The sequence below is a fragment of the Notamacropus eugenii genome, chromosome 1, assembly GCF_028372415.1.
Source record: "Notamacropus eugenii isolate mMacEug1 chromosome 1, mMacEug1.pri_v2, whole genome shotgun sequence".
Classification (NCBI taxonomy): domain Eukaryota; kingdom Metazoa; phylum Chordata; class Mammalia; order Diprotodontia; family Macropodidae; genus Notamacropus; species Notamacropus eugenii.
In genome coordinates, this window is record NC_092872.1 from 525,409,687 (window position 1) to 525,429,630 (window position 19,944).

General features: G+C 42.0%; 1 protein-coding gene across 1 annotated transcript in view; it reads right to left on the minus strand.

The window, feature by feature from the left end:
- The window catches only part of ADCY3 (adenylate cyclase 3), a 126,275-nt gene that overhangs the window by 12,730 nt on the left and 93,601 nt on the right, over positions 1–19,944 (minus strand). Inside the window, exons 6-14 of the mRNA XM_072633875.1 lie at positions 19,177–19,335; positions 16,856–17,036; positions 11,554–11,697; positions 9,224–9,366; positions 8,452–8,613; positions 6,979–7,066; positions 4,888–5,004; positions 2,685–2,944; positions 877–939 (exon numbers count right to left, since the gene is read on the minus strand). Of these exons, the coding sequence (XP_072489976.1) occupies positions 877–939; positions 2,685–2,944; positions 4,888–5,004; positions 6,979–7,066; positions 8,452–8,613; positions 9,224–9,366; positions 11,554–11,697; positions 16,856–17,036; positions 19,177–19,335 (1,317 nt within the window). The remainder of the gene's footprint in view (positions 1–876; positions 940–2,684; positions 2,945–4,887; positions 5,005–6,978; positions 7,067–8,451; positions 8,614–9,223; positions 9,367–11,553; positions 11,698–16,855; positions 17,037–19,176; positions 19,336–19,944) is intronic.

A 19,944-nucleotide genomic window follows, 5' to 3' on the forward strand; every position in this document is an offset into this window, starting at 1 on the left:
CATTCTTTCTCTCTTTCCTTTCCTTCCTCTCTTTTTTCTTTTCCTTTCCCTTCTTCCCTTCCTCTTTTCCTTTAATATTCTCTTTATTTCTTTCTTTCCCCCTTCCTTCCTTTTCCTTCCTTTTTAATCTTTTCCTTTTCTCTTTTTTCCCTTTCTTTTTTATCTTTTTCCTCTTTCCCTCCCCTTCTCATTCTCTTTTCTCTCTCATTCTTTTCTCTCCCTCATTTGTTTCTTTCTCTTCTCTCTCATTTTCCTCTCATTCTCTTCTCTTTTTCATTCTTTTATCTCATTTTCTTCATTTTCTCTCACTCTCCTTTCTCTTGTCATTCATTATCTTTTCTCTCATTCTCTTGTCTCTCCTTTTCTCATTCTCTTTCCCTCTCTTTCTTATTCTCTTTTTTCTTTCATTTTTTCTCTTTCATTCTCTTTTCTTTCATTCTCTCTCTCATTCTTTTATCTCATTGTCATCCTCTTCTCTTATTCTCTTCTTTGTCTTTAGTTCTTTTCTCTCTCATTCTTTATCTTATTTTCTCTCTCCCTTTTTTCTTTTCCTTCTGTTAACCCATAAAACAGTCCTTTTCACCCAACCATCCAACAATCTTCCTCTCCCTCCACCATCTGTCCCCTTCTGGAAGTTTTCCCTCACTTAGAAGAACAAGGTTAGGATCCAGTGACAAGATCTAACCTGGATCCATGATACCTCTATCTACCCACATTGTCCTCCCTCCCATGTGCATCCCTCTAGGGGTGAGACTGTGGCTTCATGATATGTTACAGCCTCCACCCCGCCGAAAGCACCACAACAAGTTTACAAAAATGAAAGGAAAACGTGGAAATGAGGAGGATGAAAGGGAAGAAGGAAGCAGTGATTCTTACCCATCAGTGCCATTGAGGGTGGTGAACACCTGCATCTTCTCTGTAATGACCAGGGGTGGGAAGCTAATAGGACAGACACAGTTCAGTCACTTCCTATCTAGGTCCCAGAGCCAAGCAGGCATAGCACAATATCAATCACACCCATCCTATTCTCTATATCCTGGCACTTTCCACTCTCTTCCTTGGGTGATCTCCTGACTTCAGGGTTAGCCCCTAACTTAACTTCCCTTAGGAGCTAGTCTTGCCTTTGCACATCTAATTTCCTCCCCTCCTCCTGCCCACACTTACAGCTTTATTTCTAACCTGAGAGGTTTTTAGAAGGACGTTTAAGAAGAAATAAAGAAAAGAGAGAATGCCCCTTTATTTAGCTGACCTTCTCTGATCCGGACATAAAGAAGACCTTAGACAAAAGAGCACACTAATAGCCACGATGTGGCCAAAGTAGCATTTTTGTTTCTAAAGTGACTGTTGCTGAGGAATGACATAGGCAGGGGTGTGCTGGAGCCAGCTCAAGCCAGCTCTCGATTATTACATTTTCAGTAGCCTTTTCACCTAGAAAATTGGCAAATGTCGCAAACCAGGGCTTGATTTATTGTTTTTTTGATTATTTAAACTTAAGAAAATGGTGATGGAAATGTTAATAATGCAGGTTAAACTTAAAAGTTTATTAGTACAATTTGGGTGAGTGGGGGAAGCCAGTTGTTAAATGTTTATCAGCACGCCCCTCCACATGGGGTAAATTTATAGAAGATTGTAATTCCAAGAGTGGGTGGCTGGTCCCCCCTAAACAGACTACATCATAGAGGAAAATTATTTTGGGATACTTTTGGCACCAATTATTAAACTTCTAGCAATAAATCTGTATTTGCTGTGACTGCTTCCTTTTCTTCGGGTCTTTCCAGTTCTGTCTGTTACAATTCTCCATTGGCTAGCTCAGGGTCATTTTAAGATGGGAGACTAGCTGGGAGGGCCAGCAGCCCTCTCTCTTCCTCCACCTAAAGGGCTCAAATTCAGGACAGATGTAAAGGAGGATCTCAAAATACAGGTAAGACAAAGGTAGGATGCTAAGGTCCCTCTTTCCCCCAGACTTTTCCTTGTTTATTGAACAGACACCTTGGTGTAGGGAGGAGTGGGGCCTAGCTGAGGTTAAATACTAGTTGCAGGGCTGGATTGGGCTCCTTCCATTCCCCAAGTGACTCCAACTTGGCCCTGTCACTTCCATAGTAGTAAAAACAGTAAAGCATTAGAAAGAAGGAGGGGGTAAGGGGGTGAAGAACCAGTGCCTGACTCTCCTATAGGGGGTCAAATGAACCAAATGGCTTTGTCTGTGTGCGTTCTGTCCATGTTGGAGGTCCACTGCTCTCTATGTGTCCTCTCCTTCCCCCTACCCCCACCCCAAAATGTTCATTCAAATAATCACCTTTGTAATAAATGCTTCAGATCCTCAAAAAATATCAATAATAATAGAAGTAGGGGAATGGACAATGAATGCCTCAATTTCACTCTTCCCCCTCCTACCACTGTTGGGGACTGACTCCCCAGACTACAACCCAGATGGGGAAGGTGTCTGTACCCCAGCTGCACATCCTTTCAGCAGTGAGTCAAACAGAATCGAAGACACTTAGCTTGCTCTGGTCCTGAGTACTGAGCAAAGGGTGAGCAACCTGGGGCAGGTGAATAGCTTGAAATGACCATGCCAAGGAAGGGGAAATAGAAGGCATGAGGGATGGAAGACAAGGCCAAAATGGGTAGGGCAGGCTATGGGTGGAGTGTGGAGTGCTTTCCATAGGAAAGGGGTACCGCCTTACTCATGCTCCTGGAAGCGTTTTCGGTCGTAAGCATCAAAGATGGGGCGCCAGGCATAGATGTTGATGACACCCACAGCTGCTGTGACCAGCAACATGAGTGTGAGCTTCACCATGTGGCTGACCTGCACCAGCATGATGGCGGCAATGAGCGCTAGCACAGCAATGTAGCTGTAGTACTTGGGATTGTCCACACAGCCGCCTGCCATGACGATCACTGTTGTTCCATTGGTAATTCCTGTGTAGTTCTGCAAGCAGCTGAGCTAAATGGGGAGCAGAGAAAGGAGGTGAGCAGAAAGGGCATGATAAAGGAAGCAGGCAGCAAAGTCAGGGAGAACGAATTTGGCTGCCATTTCTAGGCATCCCAGAAACCCAGGAAGATGGGGCACCATAAAATCGTGTCATTTCTGGAATTAGCAAGCATTCAGAGCTCATCTAGTCCAGTATTTTTCAGCCCCAAATATATTGCATCGTTATTCTCAGGAGTCAGATAAGTGCGTAGTGAGAGGATCATAAGGGCAGCTAGGTGGCATAGTGGATATAGTGCTGAGCCTGGAGTCAGAAAGACTCATCTTCCTGAGTTCAAATCTGGCCTCAAGACATTTACTAGCTGTGTGACCCTGGGAAAGTCACTTTTCACTGTTTGCCTCAGTTTCCTCATCTGTAAAATGAGCTGGAGAAGGAAAGAGTAAACCACTCCAGTATCTTTGCCAAGAAAATCCCAGACAGGGACACAGAGAGTCAGATATGACTCAGACGACAACAGCAGCAAAGACAGACTGTTCTTGTAAGTACATATTTTTCAGGCTCAAATCAAGTAAAGTCTTTGGTGATTAGATCTTTCAAAATCAGTCTGATTGGCAGATATTTATTAAGCACTTACTATGTGCCTGGCAACCACATGCAAACAACTGTGTACAAAGAAGGTATGTGCTGAATAAATTGGTAATAATCGACAGAGGGAAGGCACTAAAACCAAAAGGGATTGAAAAAGACTTCCTATAGAAAGTGTAATTTTAGCTGGGACTTGAAGAAAGTCAGAGAAATCAGGAGGTGGAGATGAGGAGGAAGAGCATTCCAGACAAGGGGCACAGCCAAAGAAAATGCCTGGAATCTGGAGATGGAGTGTCTGGTTAGAGGAACAGCCAGGAGGCCAGTGTCGTTGGATTGCAGAGTGAATGTGTGTGTGTGTGTGTGTGTGTGTGTGTGTGTGTGTGTGTGTGTGTGTGTGTGTGTGTGTGTGTGAGAGAGAGAGAGAGACAGAGACAGAGACAGAGAGACAGAGAGAGAAAGAAAGAGAAAGAGAGAGAGTGAGAGTGAGAGAGAGAGAAGTGGGGGGAACACTAAGACAAAAGAGGACTGGAAAACCTGGGGGGAGAGCAGGTTATGAAAGGGCTTTGAATGCCAAATACAGGATCTTATATTTGATCCTATCTTATATTTGATCCTGGAGATGATAGGAAGGACTACAAGAGAAAAACCTTAATAAATTAATAGACATAGACTTTTTTTCCCTGACTGTACTGTCATCTTTTCTGAACCTTGAGTGAAGGACCCTTTCACAAGCACAGGCCTATCAGAGAATAACACAAATCTTCTATTGCTATGCAGTGTTATTGCTAGAAGGAAACAGGATAAACAGCTAGGAATATTTATCTCCCTTGATTGCCTGCAGGTTTTACCTCATTGATTACACCTAGGAATACTCAGCCTGGCTGAATATTTTCTTGGCAACAGCAGCTCATCTGAAAAAATGGGTCAATACAGGAAAATGCCTGGGCTCAGCTCTCTCTGTCCAATAAGGAATTCCTAGGTTCTGGATATGTGCTTCAAGGGCAGAGTGAGAAGGAAAAAGCCTCAAAATAGGCCACTTACATTCTCCTGAACTGACTATTCCTGCTGGGATTTCTAGGTGAGTTGAATCCAGTTCTATATATTAAAAGAACCTTTCCCACACCCAAGTAGTCTATGAAGGCATCAGCTCCGCCCAGATTGGCACCAAGCACTTTACAGATTTGCAAAGATAGGCCAGCTCTAGGCCTATAATTCACAGTAAACCCATTTCTAATTAGGTAGGGGGATTGGCTGATGCATGGTGGGATGTGTGGTCTACCTTGACCATATAAAACAAGAGGATAACTAATTCTTCTAAGAAAGTAAAGGGTTCTGCCAACCAGGACAAGAGTCAGCAAGTCAAGGAACTCACCATATCCACAACATTGGCTAAGATGAGAATGAAAATGGCAGACATGGCCCAAGTATTCCTAGCCCAACGGGTCCGGTCAATCCAAGTAGAGAAGGCCACAAGCTTCTTTGGGAATAGCTGTAAGGGAAAAGAATTTCAGGAGAGATGAGCAAGGATCATTGCTTCCTGAAGACACAATTGTGAGCTCCCCCTCAACACTGCTACATCCCAGTCCTGGGAGCATGGTCAGCAGCACTGTATATATGAGGAAATAATGCAGAAAGAAAAAATACTGGACCGACATCAGACAGAGCTGAGTTAAATCATAAGGATCCTGGCAGCCACTGCTCATCAAAATACGCTGCCATTTTCTGGATGCTGAGGATCCAGCCACGTAACTCTGCTCTCCTTCTAGAACAGCCATCTCAAGAGTGAACAAGGACAAGCCTGGGTAGGACAGTCATTATGGGATACATCAAGAAAAAATCTTTCTAGGAGGGCAGGGTGGAGATGCAAGGAAGGAAGGAGAGAGCATAAAGACAAGTCTATGGATATTTAGATATAAAATTCTAAGCCCCTGAAGGATTGTTTATAAGCCTATAGATGAAAGATGAAAACCAATTCCAGATACCTCTTTGACTGCCTTTATTTTCTAGGGAAATGTGGGCAAAGATCTTATTCATCTGTGTGAATGGTAGGCTGTCCCAGGGGAGTCGAGATTTGCTCTGACTGGTATTGGCTAACTCAGGATTTGGTCTTGTATTCTCAAGCCACCAAGTCACTTCAGAAACAACCATTAGGGGTCTATAGAGTGTCTGATAGGCTGCCAAGAAATTCCACTCTCATGTTATTGCTAAGGAGTAACAAAAGTGGACCGGGAAATGTGGGATGGACATCAGCCACAATCAGTCTCATTCACCCAATATCATTGGCAGCTGAAATGTGCTATTGAATACCTAAATGAGGATGCTGGATTTGGCATCGGAGGACCTGGGTCTGAATCTTGGGTCTCCCACATATTATCTGTGTGACCTCAGGCAAGGCATTTACCCTCTCTGAGCCTCCAGTTCCTCATTTGTGAAAGGAAGGGCCTCTGAGATCACCACCAGCTCCAAGTCTCTGGTCCCAAAGGTCTGGGAGGTTGAACACAGACAGCTGTTTACACTCTTAGTATAAACAATCACTGAATGGCTCAGCCTTCCTTTGGTCAGGACTCATGGGTGTGGGACTCAATTGTTGGAGAACAGAAGTGAAAAAAAAAAAATTCCTCAGTGTGAGTCACAAATTCTTCAAATGTGTTTTTATTCTCATATCAATGCCCTCACGGAGCCTCCAGCCTAGTCAATACTGCGCCCTGCACTGGCAAGCCTCTCTCTAATCTTCTGTCGGCCACAGCTTGCTCAGTGGTTATATAGGATTCATTCTCTTCTTGACCTGTAGGGCAACCAGGTGGCACAGTGGACAGAGGGACAGACCTGGAAACTAACCTTCCTGAGTTCAAATACGACCTCAGACACTTACTGTCTAACCCTAGGCAAGTCATTTAACCCTATTTGCCTCAGTTTCCTCATCTGCTAAATGATCTGGAGGAGGAAATGGCACACTATTCTCCTATCTCTGCCAAGAAAACCCCAAATGGAGTCACAGAGAGTTGGACACGACTGAAAATGACCGGAATAACTGTGTCAACTACGCCATGTGGTTCAACATGTTCAACATGGTTCAAATATGTTGTGAAAGAAGTTGTCAAAACCACAGGCAAAGAAATAAGAGGGAGGACTGGCCAAGCGTTGTTACAAATACCCATGAAGCCTACACACCATGTCTCAAAAGTCTTAGTGCAGTTTTCAGCTTTAACAACCTAGTGACCCTTTAATAACTTAACCTGGAAACTCTGGGTTACCATTTTGAATTGGAAAAAGTAGGAAACTGGACAAGATGAGCTCCAAGATTCCTTTCAGCTCTAAATCCTATGATCCTATGTACATGTGACCACTTCTGCCTCTACAAAGCTTTATGAGGATATGGTCACCAATTTCTCCCATGTTCAGCTTTGTTCCAACTTCACCCTTCAGCTTGCCTCTAGTCTAAGCAAACCAGGTGGTTCCTTACCCGGGGGAAGATGGCAGCCATCGAGCAGATTGTCAGAATCAGCAGCAGGACCTCTCCAACGACAAAGGTTACATAATTTGTCATCAGCCTGGAGAGAAGGAGAGAAGATGAAAGTGAGAAAACTCTCAGGGTCTAGAACCCAGGATCCAGGCAGGTACTCTAGAAATACTTTAGGCTTTGACAACAAACCCACACAGCCTTGCGTGGGTTACACAGCTCCCAAACCACTGCCATCTTGTCCCAGACTCCTCTGGGTCCTTCTTAGTGTGATATATAGTTCATTAGGACCCCTACTCTATTCCAATCAGTATTAATCAGTTTGATATTTTACATAAATCACATAGGAATAATTAGATAAAACAAGTTCTTATAGGACTCAAAAACTTTAATTCGTTGTTCACTACTTATTCACCCATTATGAAGTTCACTTGTGCAACCACAAGAATGCTGACAAAGATTAGCTCATACTCCATGTCCAAGCCTAGCTTGGGTGGCGTGGTATTGAAAGCTTCCCAATTTGTTTCTGGTGTCTCTGTACTACTCTGCAGTACTCTGTACTACTTGTACCATCCCCTCTTGCCTAGTATGAGAAGGAATGCACTCACCTGATGACCAATTAGTTAATGGAGATATCCTGTGCTCTGCCCAACCCATGACCTCCTTGCTCATACACCATTTTTGACTGGTGCTTTATTTTTGACCCTCAAAACAATCTATTAACCAATGAGATTTTGTATTTGCTTTGTCTCTCTAGACAACCCTATAAAAACAAGGTCCTGGGGACCAAGGAGATCTCAGATTGTCATTAGAGGGGGCCATGGATTCTTTAATAAAATGTTATTGGCTTACAGTTCTGCCTCAGTGGTTTTTTCTTGCAGATTGAACATTTTGGGACCCCACCTTAACTATAGACTCTGACCTCTTCTTTGACCTCTTTCCATTCAGCTTCCTCTATCCAGCACCATCCTGACAGATTACTGGCACTGGAGTATAAGAGGAGTGGGGAGGGAAAGGGCAGGGGGAAGGATTATGGAGCAGAAACCCTAGCTTCTACCAGTCCCTCCCCTGGACACACCATCAGGTTCACTGAAGTCTGGGGGAGAGCTGAGTCCCCACCTCTTCCTCACTGAGGACTGCAGTCTGAGTAGGGCAAAACTAGAGCCCACTCCCTTCCACATTTAGTGAGGATGATAGCGTTAGCATAATGCTTTAAGGTTGGCAAAACATTCTGCATGTGTTATGTTCTTCTGTCCTTACAACAACCTTGTGGGGTAGGTACTGTTATTATCCACATTTTATAGATGGGGAAACTGAGGCTGAGAAGCTTTGTGACTCTCACAGCTGGCAAGTATCTTCCTGACTCCAAATTCAGCGCTCTCTCCACTAAGCTATTCAGTTGCTGTTTTTCCTTATTTAGGCCCAAGTAAAAGAGATGCATCCCTTCTGTTGCCCGTCCTCGCCCACTCCCCTCACCAAGGATCAATCAGGATCACCACCAGGGACGTGCAAAGGAGCACGACACAGGAGCAGCTGAAGGCAGCCCCACTCTGCTTCTCCTTCTCCACTGAGTAGCGTGTCTCCATCTCAGGATCCATGAACCTCATGGAGAGAAGGAAGGTGTTTCTTTTCTTTACCCTGTGGGAAAATAAGTCCTAGTGAATTATCTTTTGCACAGACTGTCCTCTATGCCTGGAAGATCCATCTCTCCTCCTCCTCTTCCTTCCTCTCTTCTCTTCTTCCTCCTCCCTCTCTTCCTCCCCCTCTTTGATTCTTGGCATCCCCCTCCCGTTTCAGGGCTCAGCTCAGGTACCACTTCCCACAGGAGGCCTTTCTTGATTTTTGTCCCCACCCACCCCCACAATCACTGTGCATTTCTTTGGTCTATCTTTTGTATTTCCATATCCGAGTATGTATTGTTTTCCCCCAATAGACTATAATCTACTTGAGGGCAGGAGCTTGATCATTTTTGTCTTTGTATTCCCAATGCAGTGCCTGGTGCATAGTAGGTGCTTAATAAATACTTGTTGAATGAATGAATGAATGAATGAATGAATGAATGAATGAATGAATGAATGAGGGATACAGTGCTAATGCAAGACCCCTCTAAGCTAACCAGAAACCTAGTGTAAGGCTCTCCAATGAGTCTGTGATTCTTTCCCCTTCCCCCCTCATTCACCAGGTAGACAAGGCAAGGGAAGGGAAGGGGGGACGGGGTGTGGGCAATGAGAGGGGCCATATCACTTACACCTGTGCTGACTCCCTCTCCAGCAGAGCCTCACTGAGCAGCTGGTTGAGCTCATGTTCATCCTCAGAGGCATCCACAACCCTCTCTGCCAAATCATGAAGGCGCAAGCGCCTACGAGGGTTGGGGAACGAAGGGTTGACCACCTGCACCACAGTGGAAAAGGCCAGAATATATGAGAGGCCTAAGAAGGAGGCCTCCCACCTGCTTCTCAGCAGAGCCTGTGGACTGTGAGTGCAGGGGGAGGAGACATACAAGAAAATATGCTCGTTTGCTTGGCTGGGCTTTTATTTTTGTTACAAGGGAAGGTTCTGTGGTGGGAGATGGGAAAGAGACAGTGTTGTAAAACATGAAGGAGCAACAGTAAAACATTTTAAAAGCATATCTGAGAGAGGAAGAACAACCCATAAATCAGAGGGTCATAGATTTAGAGACAGAAGGGACTTTCCTGGTCATCTAGTCCAGCCTCTTCATTTTACAGATGAGGAAAATGAGACCAGAGGCAGGGTGGGGCGGATCAGGGGACTCCACCTGCCTAAGGTCACATAGGTAGTAAGTGACAGAGTCAAAACTTGAACTCAAATCCAGAACTCTTTCCACTGCACCACAACACCTCCATTGCCAGGACTTAATAAAAGCATTTATCAAGCACCCACCATGGACCGAATACTGTACCAGACAATAGCTGCAGGAGATAGAATGCAGGATGTGGAGTTAGGAAGACCTGAGTTCAAACCTGGCCTCAGACACTTTCTCCCTGGGTGACCCCAAAAAGTCACTTAATTCTCTCAGCCTCAGCATCTTTATCTATAAAATAGGGATAACTGTAGCACCTACCTTACAGCGTTCCAAGGGGAGTGACATGAGAAGAACGGATAGGCCAGGTTAAGAAGAGACTGATATGCCAGAGGAACAGAATAGGTACATAATATAAAGAGGCAAATGACCACAGTAACCTCATGTTTGACAATCACAAAGATTCAGCTGTTGTTCATTCATTTCTGCCATATCAGATTCTTTGTGACCCTATTTGAGGAAACTGAGGCAAACAAGGTTAAGTGACTTGCCCAGGGTCACACAGCTAGGAAATGTCTGAAGCTGGATTTGAACTCAGGAAGATGAGTCTTCGGACTTTAGGCCTGGCATTCTGTGCATTATGGTGCCACCTAGCTGCCAGGAAAGAGCTCACTGTTTGACATAGGCATAGAAGAACATCTCACAGCATATACTAAGATAAGCTCGAAAAGGGTATACAATTTAGACAAAAAGGATGATATCATAAGCAAATTAGACAAACATGGAAAAAATACCTGTCAGATAAGTAGATGAAGGAAGAGTTCATGACCAGAAAAAAGAAAAGAGGATCACAGGAGGTAAAATGAGTAATTCTGATCACATGAAATTAAGAAGGGTTAGCACAGACAAAAACAACATAGCTAAAATTAGATGGAAAGTTGGAAACTGGGGGAAATTTTTTTATAACAAATTTGTCTGACAAAAGTCTCATTTCTCTAATATATAGCGGTGAGCCAAATTGCTAAAAAAAATAAGACCTATTCCCCAATTGAAAAGTGGTCAATGGTCAGAATGGTCAGAAGAAGAAATCAAAGCTATTAATAGTCTTGTAAAAATGCTTTAAATCATTAATAATTAGAAAAATGCAAATTAAAACAACTCTGAGATACTATCTCAGACTTGTCAGATTAACTAAGATGATAGAAAAGGAAAATGATAAATTCTGGAAGGAATATGGAAAAATAGGGACACTCATGCCTGGCTGCTGGAGCTGAACATTGGTCCAACCTTTCTATAGAACAATTTGAAATTATGTCCCAAGGGCTATAAAGCTGTGCATATTCTTTGACCCAATAATACTGCCCCTAGGTATGTATACCAAAGAGAGCAAAGAAAAAGGACAAAGGCTCACTTGTACAAAAATATTTATAGCAATTCTTTTTTGTGGTTGCAAAGAATTAGAAATTAAGGGAATGCATAAAATGATTTGGAGAAGGAAACGGCAAACCACTGCAGTATCTCTGTCAAGAAAATCCCACATGAGGTCACGGAGAGTCAAACTGAACAACAAAACTATGGAATAGATAAGACTTGGGAGGAAGGAGGTTTTCCTCCATGATGTCGGCTGTAGCAGAGACTCTCTGCTGAGCTCCCTCCCAGTTCTGAAATTCTGTGAGTCTCTGTGACTCCCTCCCTAGAGCTACTCCCAAGACAGAGTTAATGCTCTTTTCTGGAGACTTGCCTGCCCACCCTCAGCCAGGAGAAACGTTCCTAGGGGCAGACCCCTTGCTACTCCTGCCCTGCCCTCAGTCGCTCACCTGGGTGTCCAGATCCTCAGTTTCCTCGGGAGTTGGGGAGGTGGCAGTGACGCTTCCATTCGGTTCCTTGGGCTCCTTGGTCTCCTTGGTATTGATCAAGATGGGGGAGCTGGGCTGTGAGGGTGGTAGCCCTATCTTTGTGGCCTGGCAACCAGAAAGAACAGCAGTTAGGGCAAGAGCGTTGGACCAGGAATTGTGGTACCTGGTTCAAATCTTGGCTCAGAGACTTCCCAGCTGTGTGACCTTGGGCAAATCACATAACTTCTCTGAAACTCTGCACCATGGGAATAATAACACCTATACTACCTAATTCATGGGATTATTGAGGAGAACACTTTGCAAACTTTAAAGTACCAGGGAAATGAGTTATCATTATTAACTCGACTTTATTCACTTCCCTGATTTGAGTGGGAAATGATGGGAAGGAGATTATCCCACAGTAACCCTGGGTCAAAAATTTCCTTGTTCTATCTTCCAACCCAGAAGCTTAAAATATTTTTAAAAAGAGTTTTTGATCAATCTCTCTATTCTGCCTCCTTACATAAGCTTGTTGACAATCTCATTCACAGATCCTTGACCCACATATGTCACCCACATATGGATGACCCCATGTTCCGTCTCTGTGCATTTGTCCTGGTCATGTCCCATACCTGGACTATCCTCCCTACTCCCCTTCATCTTCTTTCAAGATGAAGTTCAAACACCAACTTCTACACGAAACATTTCCTGATTCTCTCAACTGCTAGAACCTTCCTTCTTGAACTTACTTGTATTAAACTATTTTGTATTAATTCACACTTATCTCTTTATATTTGTTCCGCATACACTTAGATATGGTATTGTCTCATTAGTATGCAAGTTTCATTCTTTGTATTTGTTTTTTTTAGTCATTTTTAAAATTCTGAACTTAACAAACATCAACTAAAGAAACACTTCCATACAGGAGAACAGAAAAAGGGGACTGTACATGAAACTGTGAATCTCTATTATGTATACTTTCTTCAAGTATATGATGAATTTAACATATTGCTTTCAAAGCTGTCTTTCCTTTTCTATGATTCCTTCTGACTTGTCTTCTGTTCTCTGCTGTACATTTTAAAAAACATATCTTGATAACCTTTTTATTTTTCTTTATCAATTCTATCCTTAAATCCCCTCCCCTTTTTATCTTGTAGGAAAAATAATTTATTATATTGCTTGGGGAAATTACTATGCTATTTAAATCCAACTCTATGTGATTAAAAGATGTCTGCACCCAGAATGTCCTCCTGACCCTAATAGCTCTCTAGGAGTGCTGGAGATGACTATAAGGAAGTTTGGTTTCCCCCAGGTCCTGCATCCACCCAAAGCATTCTTGTTTTGGGTTACCATAGCCAGGATGGTACTCAGTCCACCCAAACTAGTATTTTGGGTTCCCTGATATTTTTGTCCAAATTTTATTGGATATTTACAGTTATTCATATCTATCTCAATCTACCTTGCTTTCAAGTTACCCTTTTAGCAACTTTGCTTAACTGTGTATGGGTGGTTCATGCATAGATACCCTTATCTCAGCCCTATAAAACAAATCTCCTAGAGCCAGGAGAGGGACCCACACCTCCTCTGGAGTTCTCCTCTACCAATGATCTAATAAACTTCTTTTTTTTTTTTTTTTAATTAATTTTTTTATTTTTTTTAATGTTTAACAATCACTGCCATACAATTGCGATTTTATCCCTCCTAATAAACTTCTTTATAAAAACCATTTCAAATTTTGGGATTTGTTCTCATGAACAACACTCTCCTTCCCTTTTCTCAAATTGAGAAAAGAGAAAAACAAAACCTTTATAACAAATATACAGTCTAATCAAACAAATCTCCGTTATATCTGTAAATGTGTGTCTCATCCTGCAACTTGAGCCTGTCACCTCTCTATCAAAAAGCTGGTAGTCTGCTTCATCACGGATTCTCTGAAATTGTATTATCAGAGTTCTTATGCCCTTCAAAGCTGGTTTTACAATGCTGTTCTTGTGGTATAAATTATTCTCTTGGATCTGCTCACTTCTCTGCATCACTTCATACAAGGCTCCCCAGGTTTTCCTGAAGCCATCCCCTTCATCATCTCTTATAGCACAACAGTATTTCCTCATGTTTCTATACTGTAACTTGTTTAGCCATTCTCCAATTGGGAGGGGCACCCCTTTGGTTTCCACTTCTTTGCTACTAAAAAAAAAATCTACTATAAAAATTTTTCTACATCTAGATTCTCTTCTTTCTTTGATCTGTTTGGGGCATAGACCTAGAAGTGATATCTCTGAGTTAAGCTATGTACAGTTTAGACTTCGGCAGACAGAGTTCCAAATTGATTTCCAGAATGGCTGGACCAATTCAGAGATGCATCATCAGTGCATTAATCTGCTTGTTTTCCTCCAGTCCCTCCAACATGTGTCATTTTCCTTTTTTTTTTTTTTTTAACATTTAAGAGGTGTAAGGTGGGATTGTTTTCATTTGCATTTCTATAATTATTTAGTGATTTGGAGCCTTTTTTATAAGCTTGCTGATAGCTTGGATTTCTTCCTTTGAAAGCTGCTTGTTCATATCTATCGAAGAAGGACTTTTGTCATTCTTTGTATTTGCATCCTTAGTGCCTAGCACAGTGCCTGGCACAGAGCAAGTACTTCATAAATGCGTATTGGTGGACTCTCCACATGTCTCCACACCTAAATTAGCCTCTGAACACATCTTACATAGAGCTGCCTCTGAATATTCTCCATGGTCCTGCCCTCCATTGGAAATGTCTTGCCCAAGCCCTGCTCCACTTTTGACTATCAACATGGTAACCATAATTTATAGGCAGCTTCTTCATAAAGCCTCTCCACAATCACCCATCAGAAATGTTCTTTTCCTCTTCTGATCTAAAGAACAACTTATTATCTTTACCAATCATTGGGCACTTTCTACAGATGGCTTTGTATTGTGACCTTGAGGAAATCATGTAATCTTTTAAAGCTTAACTCCTCCCCGTATGATTCCCAGTGGACCTGTTAGCTTGTCATTATGAGTTTTCTCTCTCAAAGTGCAGACTGAAACCCATCCTTGCCTGCCATCTTGTGCCACTCATGCGTGCACTCCCATAAGCTCTCCTTCACGTTCACTCAGCATGCTGAGTGGGTCTTCCTTATTTCCCTTGACACTGCAAAGATGCCAGTGAAGTTCATGGGATGTTGATCAGTAGTGCCTGACTCTTGCCATGTGGCCAGCCTGTCTTCCTTTCTCCTCAGGTATTTCTTTGTTGACAACTTTTGCTATGCTTCTATTTCCTAATTCCTTCTTGGTAACGTACTGGAGCCTGCTCATGCCCACCCTATGCCTATCTATTGTTCTCTTAGTCTTCCTCATTTTCAATTCTCCAAAGGTCATAGAGTTTACAGATTTAGAACCAGATGAAAACTCACATACCATTGAATCCAACCCCCTTATTCTAAAGATAAAGAAATTTAGAACCATTAAGTAACTGTCCCCAAGGTCACACAACTAATAAGTGTCTGAGGTGGGATTTGAACCCAGGTCTTCCAAATTCTAGTTTAAGCTCTCATCCATGATCCCATAAACATCTCAGAGTCACAATAATCATTGTACTACCTAATTCAATATATGAAAAAACTCCCCAACAATTAGCAGAAAGGTCTTTGGGAGACGGTGGTCTTCCCCTCATGAAAATTCAAGGGAAGACTACCATTACTTGGGGATATTATAGAGGGATTTCTTATTCACACATGAGTGGAAGTAGATGCCTCTGAGGTCTCTTCCAACTTCAACATTCTGTGATTCTGTGATAAGTTAAACTGTAGTTGCCTTGTGGTTACCCATGTCCAGGTCTCCAACTGTCTTTGTGTTTAAAATCCAGCCTCCCTGCCCCCCCCACCTCCAACACACACAGACACAGACACACACACACACACAGACACACACACACACACACTTACACATACACTTCTGTTGGGAAACATGTTCAAACTCCATGGCATACTATGATGACAAGCAAAGTAGGATCTTTTGCTGTTTTTGTTTTAGTATAATCAAATGCCATTGATTGAATAATGTGATTAGAGAAGATCTTCCCCACCTATTAATGGGCCTGGGAAGATTTGTAGGAAGGCCCACACCTTTTGTTAATGAAGCTCTGGTTCTCAAGGGTTGTGATGCCCTCTGGCCCTAAAAAGTGTATAAAGACTCTGAAGTGCGGTTTTATTTTGGGGCCTAGTGTTTGTGTGCCAGATGAGACTCTGAGAAGCTGCTAAGTAGCCTCCTGGCTTTGAAAATCCAGAAGTTGGTGCTTCTCTCTCTGTTAACTCTGTATGTATGTAATGGTCAGACAACTGGATCTGTCTGTTGATCTATGATGTATGCATTGCTTATGTCAGACAATTGAAGCACTTCTGTTGATTTCTTTGCAGTTTCTCTGAAGTTCAGGGTGCTGACTTTTTCCCTTGAATTAAGTGAATGACACATGAACTTGATTAAAGTGATTGTTATTATTACTATTATTAAACCTCTCAAAAGTTGCTTTCCTTTTAGGAAAGCAGATCTAAGAACCTGTGAGAGCAGGACCCCCTATGTATGTTGGGGTACTTGCTGTTGCACATACCCAGGAGAGTTAGTATCTTCAAGATAAAAATGCTAGAGTTGATATGTGTTTCTGCTTCCCTGGAAATCTATATTTTTATGTTCTTACATTTACAAATCATACACAGGTAACTATGCATCCTGAATTTAAAACCTTCAAGTGAGAATATCATAATTCTAGTAAAGAGGAGAATGGATGTCTTGATGTCTCCTCAAACTCACTCTCTACTTCTCAAAATCAGTTTCTACTCCTAATTTTTCAAATTCCATCCCTTCTATTTCTGTCAAGGTCCCATTTTACATATGGATTTCATTTTAAGCAACCTGGTATATGAAATTTACAATCTACGTAAAGGTTTAATGTATATATGGGGGGGTGGAATTGACAGATTTAGCTAATAAAAAGATGTTCTATTTGACAAAAGAATTAATGGCAGCTTGTCTTTAATTAACAAGCCCCCTTGTGCAAGATGTACACTCAGATTTTCAGGAACACATCTAAGTATCAAGGGCAGCGCTACCTATTCATGACTCCCACAATACACCACTTCTAGGTGAAGAGAAATGACCACAATGCACAACTTTATCTCAAGAACTGGAATCTTTTGATTGTCTCCATCCTCTTTCCCTTTCTGTTGGAGGAACTGCTAGTGACCAGGTGGGTTCAGGGGTGAAGTAGGAGGAGATAGGTACTCACTGTGCCATTGACACCATTAGGGGTCTGTTGCTGATCTGGAGACATGGGTTTTGGAGAACAAATGAGGTAGGTGACAATGCCTTTTTCTTCCAGGTAGTCACAGCGGCTGCCTCCATCACCTGGCTCCACTTCAAACTCACCCTTCAAGCAGTCCATGGTACTCTGTGAGATGTGTACACGCCTAGAGTGAGGTGGAGCAAGTCAGTATTGGAGTTTCTACAGTGGCCCTAGCACCAAATTCTAAAACTTCTGCCACCAAAAGGAAAAGAATCTATAAGTACAAAAATAGTGATAGGAGCTTTTTTTGTGGAAGCTAAGCACTGGAAATCAAGAGGATGCTCAAAAATTGGGAAATGGCTGAACAAATTGTGATATGTGATTGTGATAGAATACTATCATACTATAAGAAATGATGAGCAGGATGCTCTCAGAAAAAATCTGGAAAGACTTACATGAACTGATGCAAAGTGAAGTGAGCAAAACCAGGAAAATATTGTACAGAGTAACAGCATCATTGTGCAATGATCAACTGTGAATGATTTAGCTACTGTCAACAACACAAGGATCCAAGACAATTCCAAAGGACTCATGATGGAAAATGCTATCTCCATCCAAAGAAAGTATGGCGTCTGAATGTAGACCAAAGTATACTTGTTCTTACTTTCTTGGTTTCTCTCTCTTTTTTTGTCTGTGTTTTCTTCTGCAACATGGCTTATATGGAAATATGTCTTGCTTTACTTCACATATATAATCTATATTAAATTGCTTGTCTTCTCAAGATGAGGACAGCAGGGAAGGAGAGAAAGAATTTGGAACTAATTTTTAAAAAATAAATGTGAAAAAAACTTTTACATGTAATTGAAAAAAAGAAAATAGAAACTGCAAAATAAATAAATGAATAAATAAATAGACAAATACGTGACTGAATGAAGCTTCTGGCATCCCCCCTTCTCTCAAGCTGCAGCAGTTCCTCTAAGGTATGCAGGCTAAAATAGAACAGGCAAAGTCAAGAAGGCCCAAGGTGACTAATTTCTCCCATACTGGCTCTGGATTCAAAGGACTTGGGTTGAAATCTCATCTCTGATACTACCTGTGTAACCCTGGGAGTCACTTAACTTTCCTGGGCCTCAGTTTCCTCATTTATAAAGTGAAAGCTAAATAGACTAGAGGCTCTCTGAAGTTCCTTCCAGATCTACAGCTAGATCTATTCAATGATCTATGAGCAGGATGGGGTAGTAGGAAGAGGGCCAGACTTGGAGTCAGAAGACATGAGTTCTAGGCTGAGCTCTGACTCTCCTTAGCTATGAGACCATGGGTCTGTCACATAACCTCACTGAGCTTCAGTTTTCCTGTCTGTAAAATGGTGACAATAACATTTCCATGATCTACCCTCCATACCTGGAATGAGCCTCAAGCAGGTTAATGTGCACAAAAGGCTGTATAAAAGTACACTTAGTATAAAACATTAATAAATGACTTGATCTGGCAGGTGAAATTTATCACCAAATTTGCAGCTTCGAAGTACTGTCAAAATTAAACTCGTAGAGTACACTCATTTTTCAAAAAAGATAAAATCAGGCCTAAAGCTTTTCTGCTTGAGATTCATTCCTTTGGCTCTTTCGAAGCTTTTTAGTAGTTGTATACAATAATGGACTGATAAATGTTTAACAATCAGGTTTCAAAAAAAATGCACTCAGGACACTTTTAATTTACATTATTAACATTTTCTCCATCCCTTTCTTAAGTCAAAACAATCAACAAAACAATAAATCAAACTCTAATTTGGAGTATTTGTCCATTTCTGAGGACTAGATGCTCACACTGAAAATTTAACAATGGACTCCAGTATGGACGCCTGATCCCATATAAAAATACAAACACCTGATCCCAGAGGATATTAAAGTTTTAATCTATGAAGCAGTGAGGTACAGTAGAAAAAAGCAAAGGATTTGGAGCCAGAGGACTGAAGGGCAAGACCCAGTTACGCCATTTATTATGTGTATGATGTTAGGCAGGTCCCTCCACTAAGTTTTCTCATTTGTAAAATGAGAGGGTTGAAACCCAAAGGTCCCTCCTGTCACTAATGGAGCAAGTTACTTCCCTCTCAGACCCTTAATGTCCTGAGGTTGCATTAAATGATCCAGCTCTGACGGTTCATGATTCTATGCTCATTTATAAAGAGGAGCAGTAGCTGGAAGGAAATGGGAGGCAGAGGGGATACATTCCCCTGCAGATACAGAACTGGCCTGATCAGGTCTTCTTCCTTGTGAAAGGATCAGCCTTTCCACCTAATCCCTCTCTGACCCTAAGGAGTCACTCACCCAGGGATGCCACCAGCTTCCATCTTGTTGGCGACAGTGACATCTGTGGACCACACATCATACTGCCATCGCTTCTGGCCTAGTACACCACCCAGCACGGTGCCTGTGTGGACGCCAACACGCATATCCACCCCAGTCTTTGTCTTCTCTCGCACATACCTACCAGGGAGGGAAAAGCAAGGTCAAGAGCAGTCATTTCAACACTGGATCCAATCTGGTGAGCACTTATTAAGCACCTATTATATACAGGGCGCTGTGTTAGATTCTAGGGGTACAAAACAAAATAAGCAATAGTCCCTGCTTTCAAGGAGTGTATGTTCTACCAAGAGCATGCAAGATATAAACTAATACAGTACTGTGTATGTGTATATGTATTCCCATATTATGTATGTAAATATGTACATGCTTGTTATATTTATAAATATTTTCTCTATACATATGTATATTACATATACATATGTATATATAATATATATTTATATATATGATGCTTCGCCAAGATAACTCCAAATGGGGTCATGAAGAGTTGGACACGACTTAATTGACTGAACAATAACAAAATAAATATGATAATTAGAGGTGCTCTAATGACTAGGGAAAAATAAGAAAGGCTTCCTGGAGGAGGTGGCATGTAGGCTGAGCCTTGATGGGAGAAGTGGCAGAAGTGAGGAAGGAATACCTTCCAGACATGATGGACAGCCTGTATAAAGGCACAGATATAGGATACAAACGCAAGCTTTGAGGAATAGCAAACAGGCCAGTTTGGTT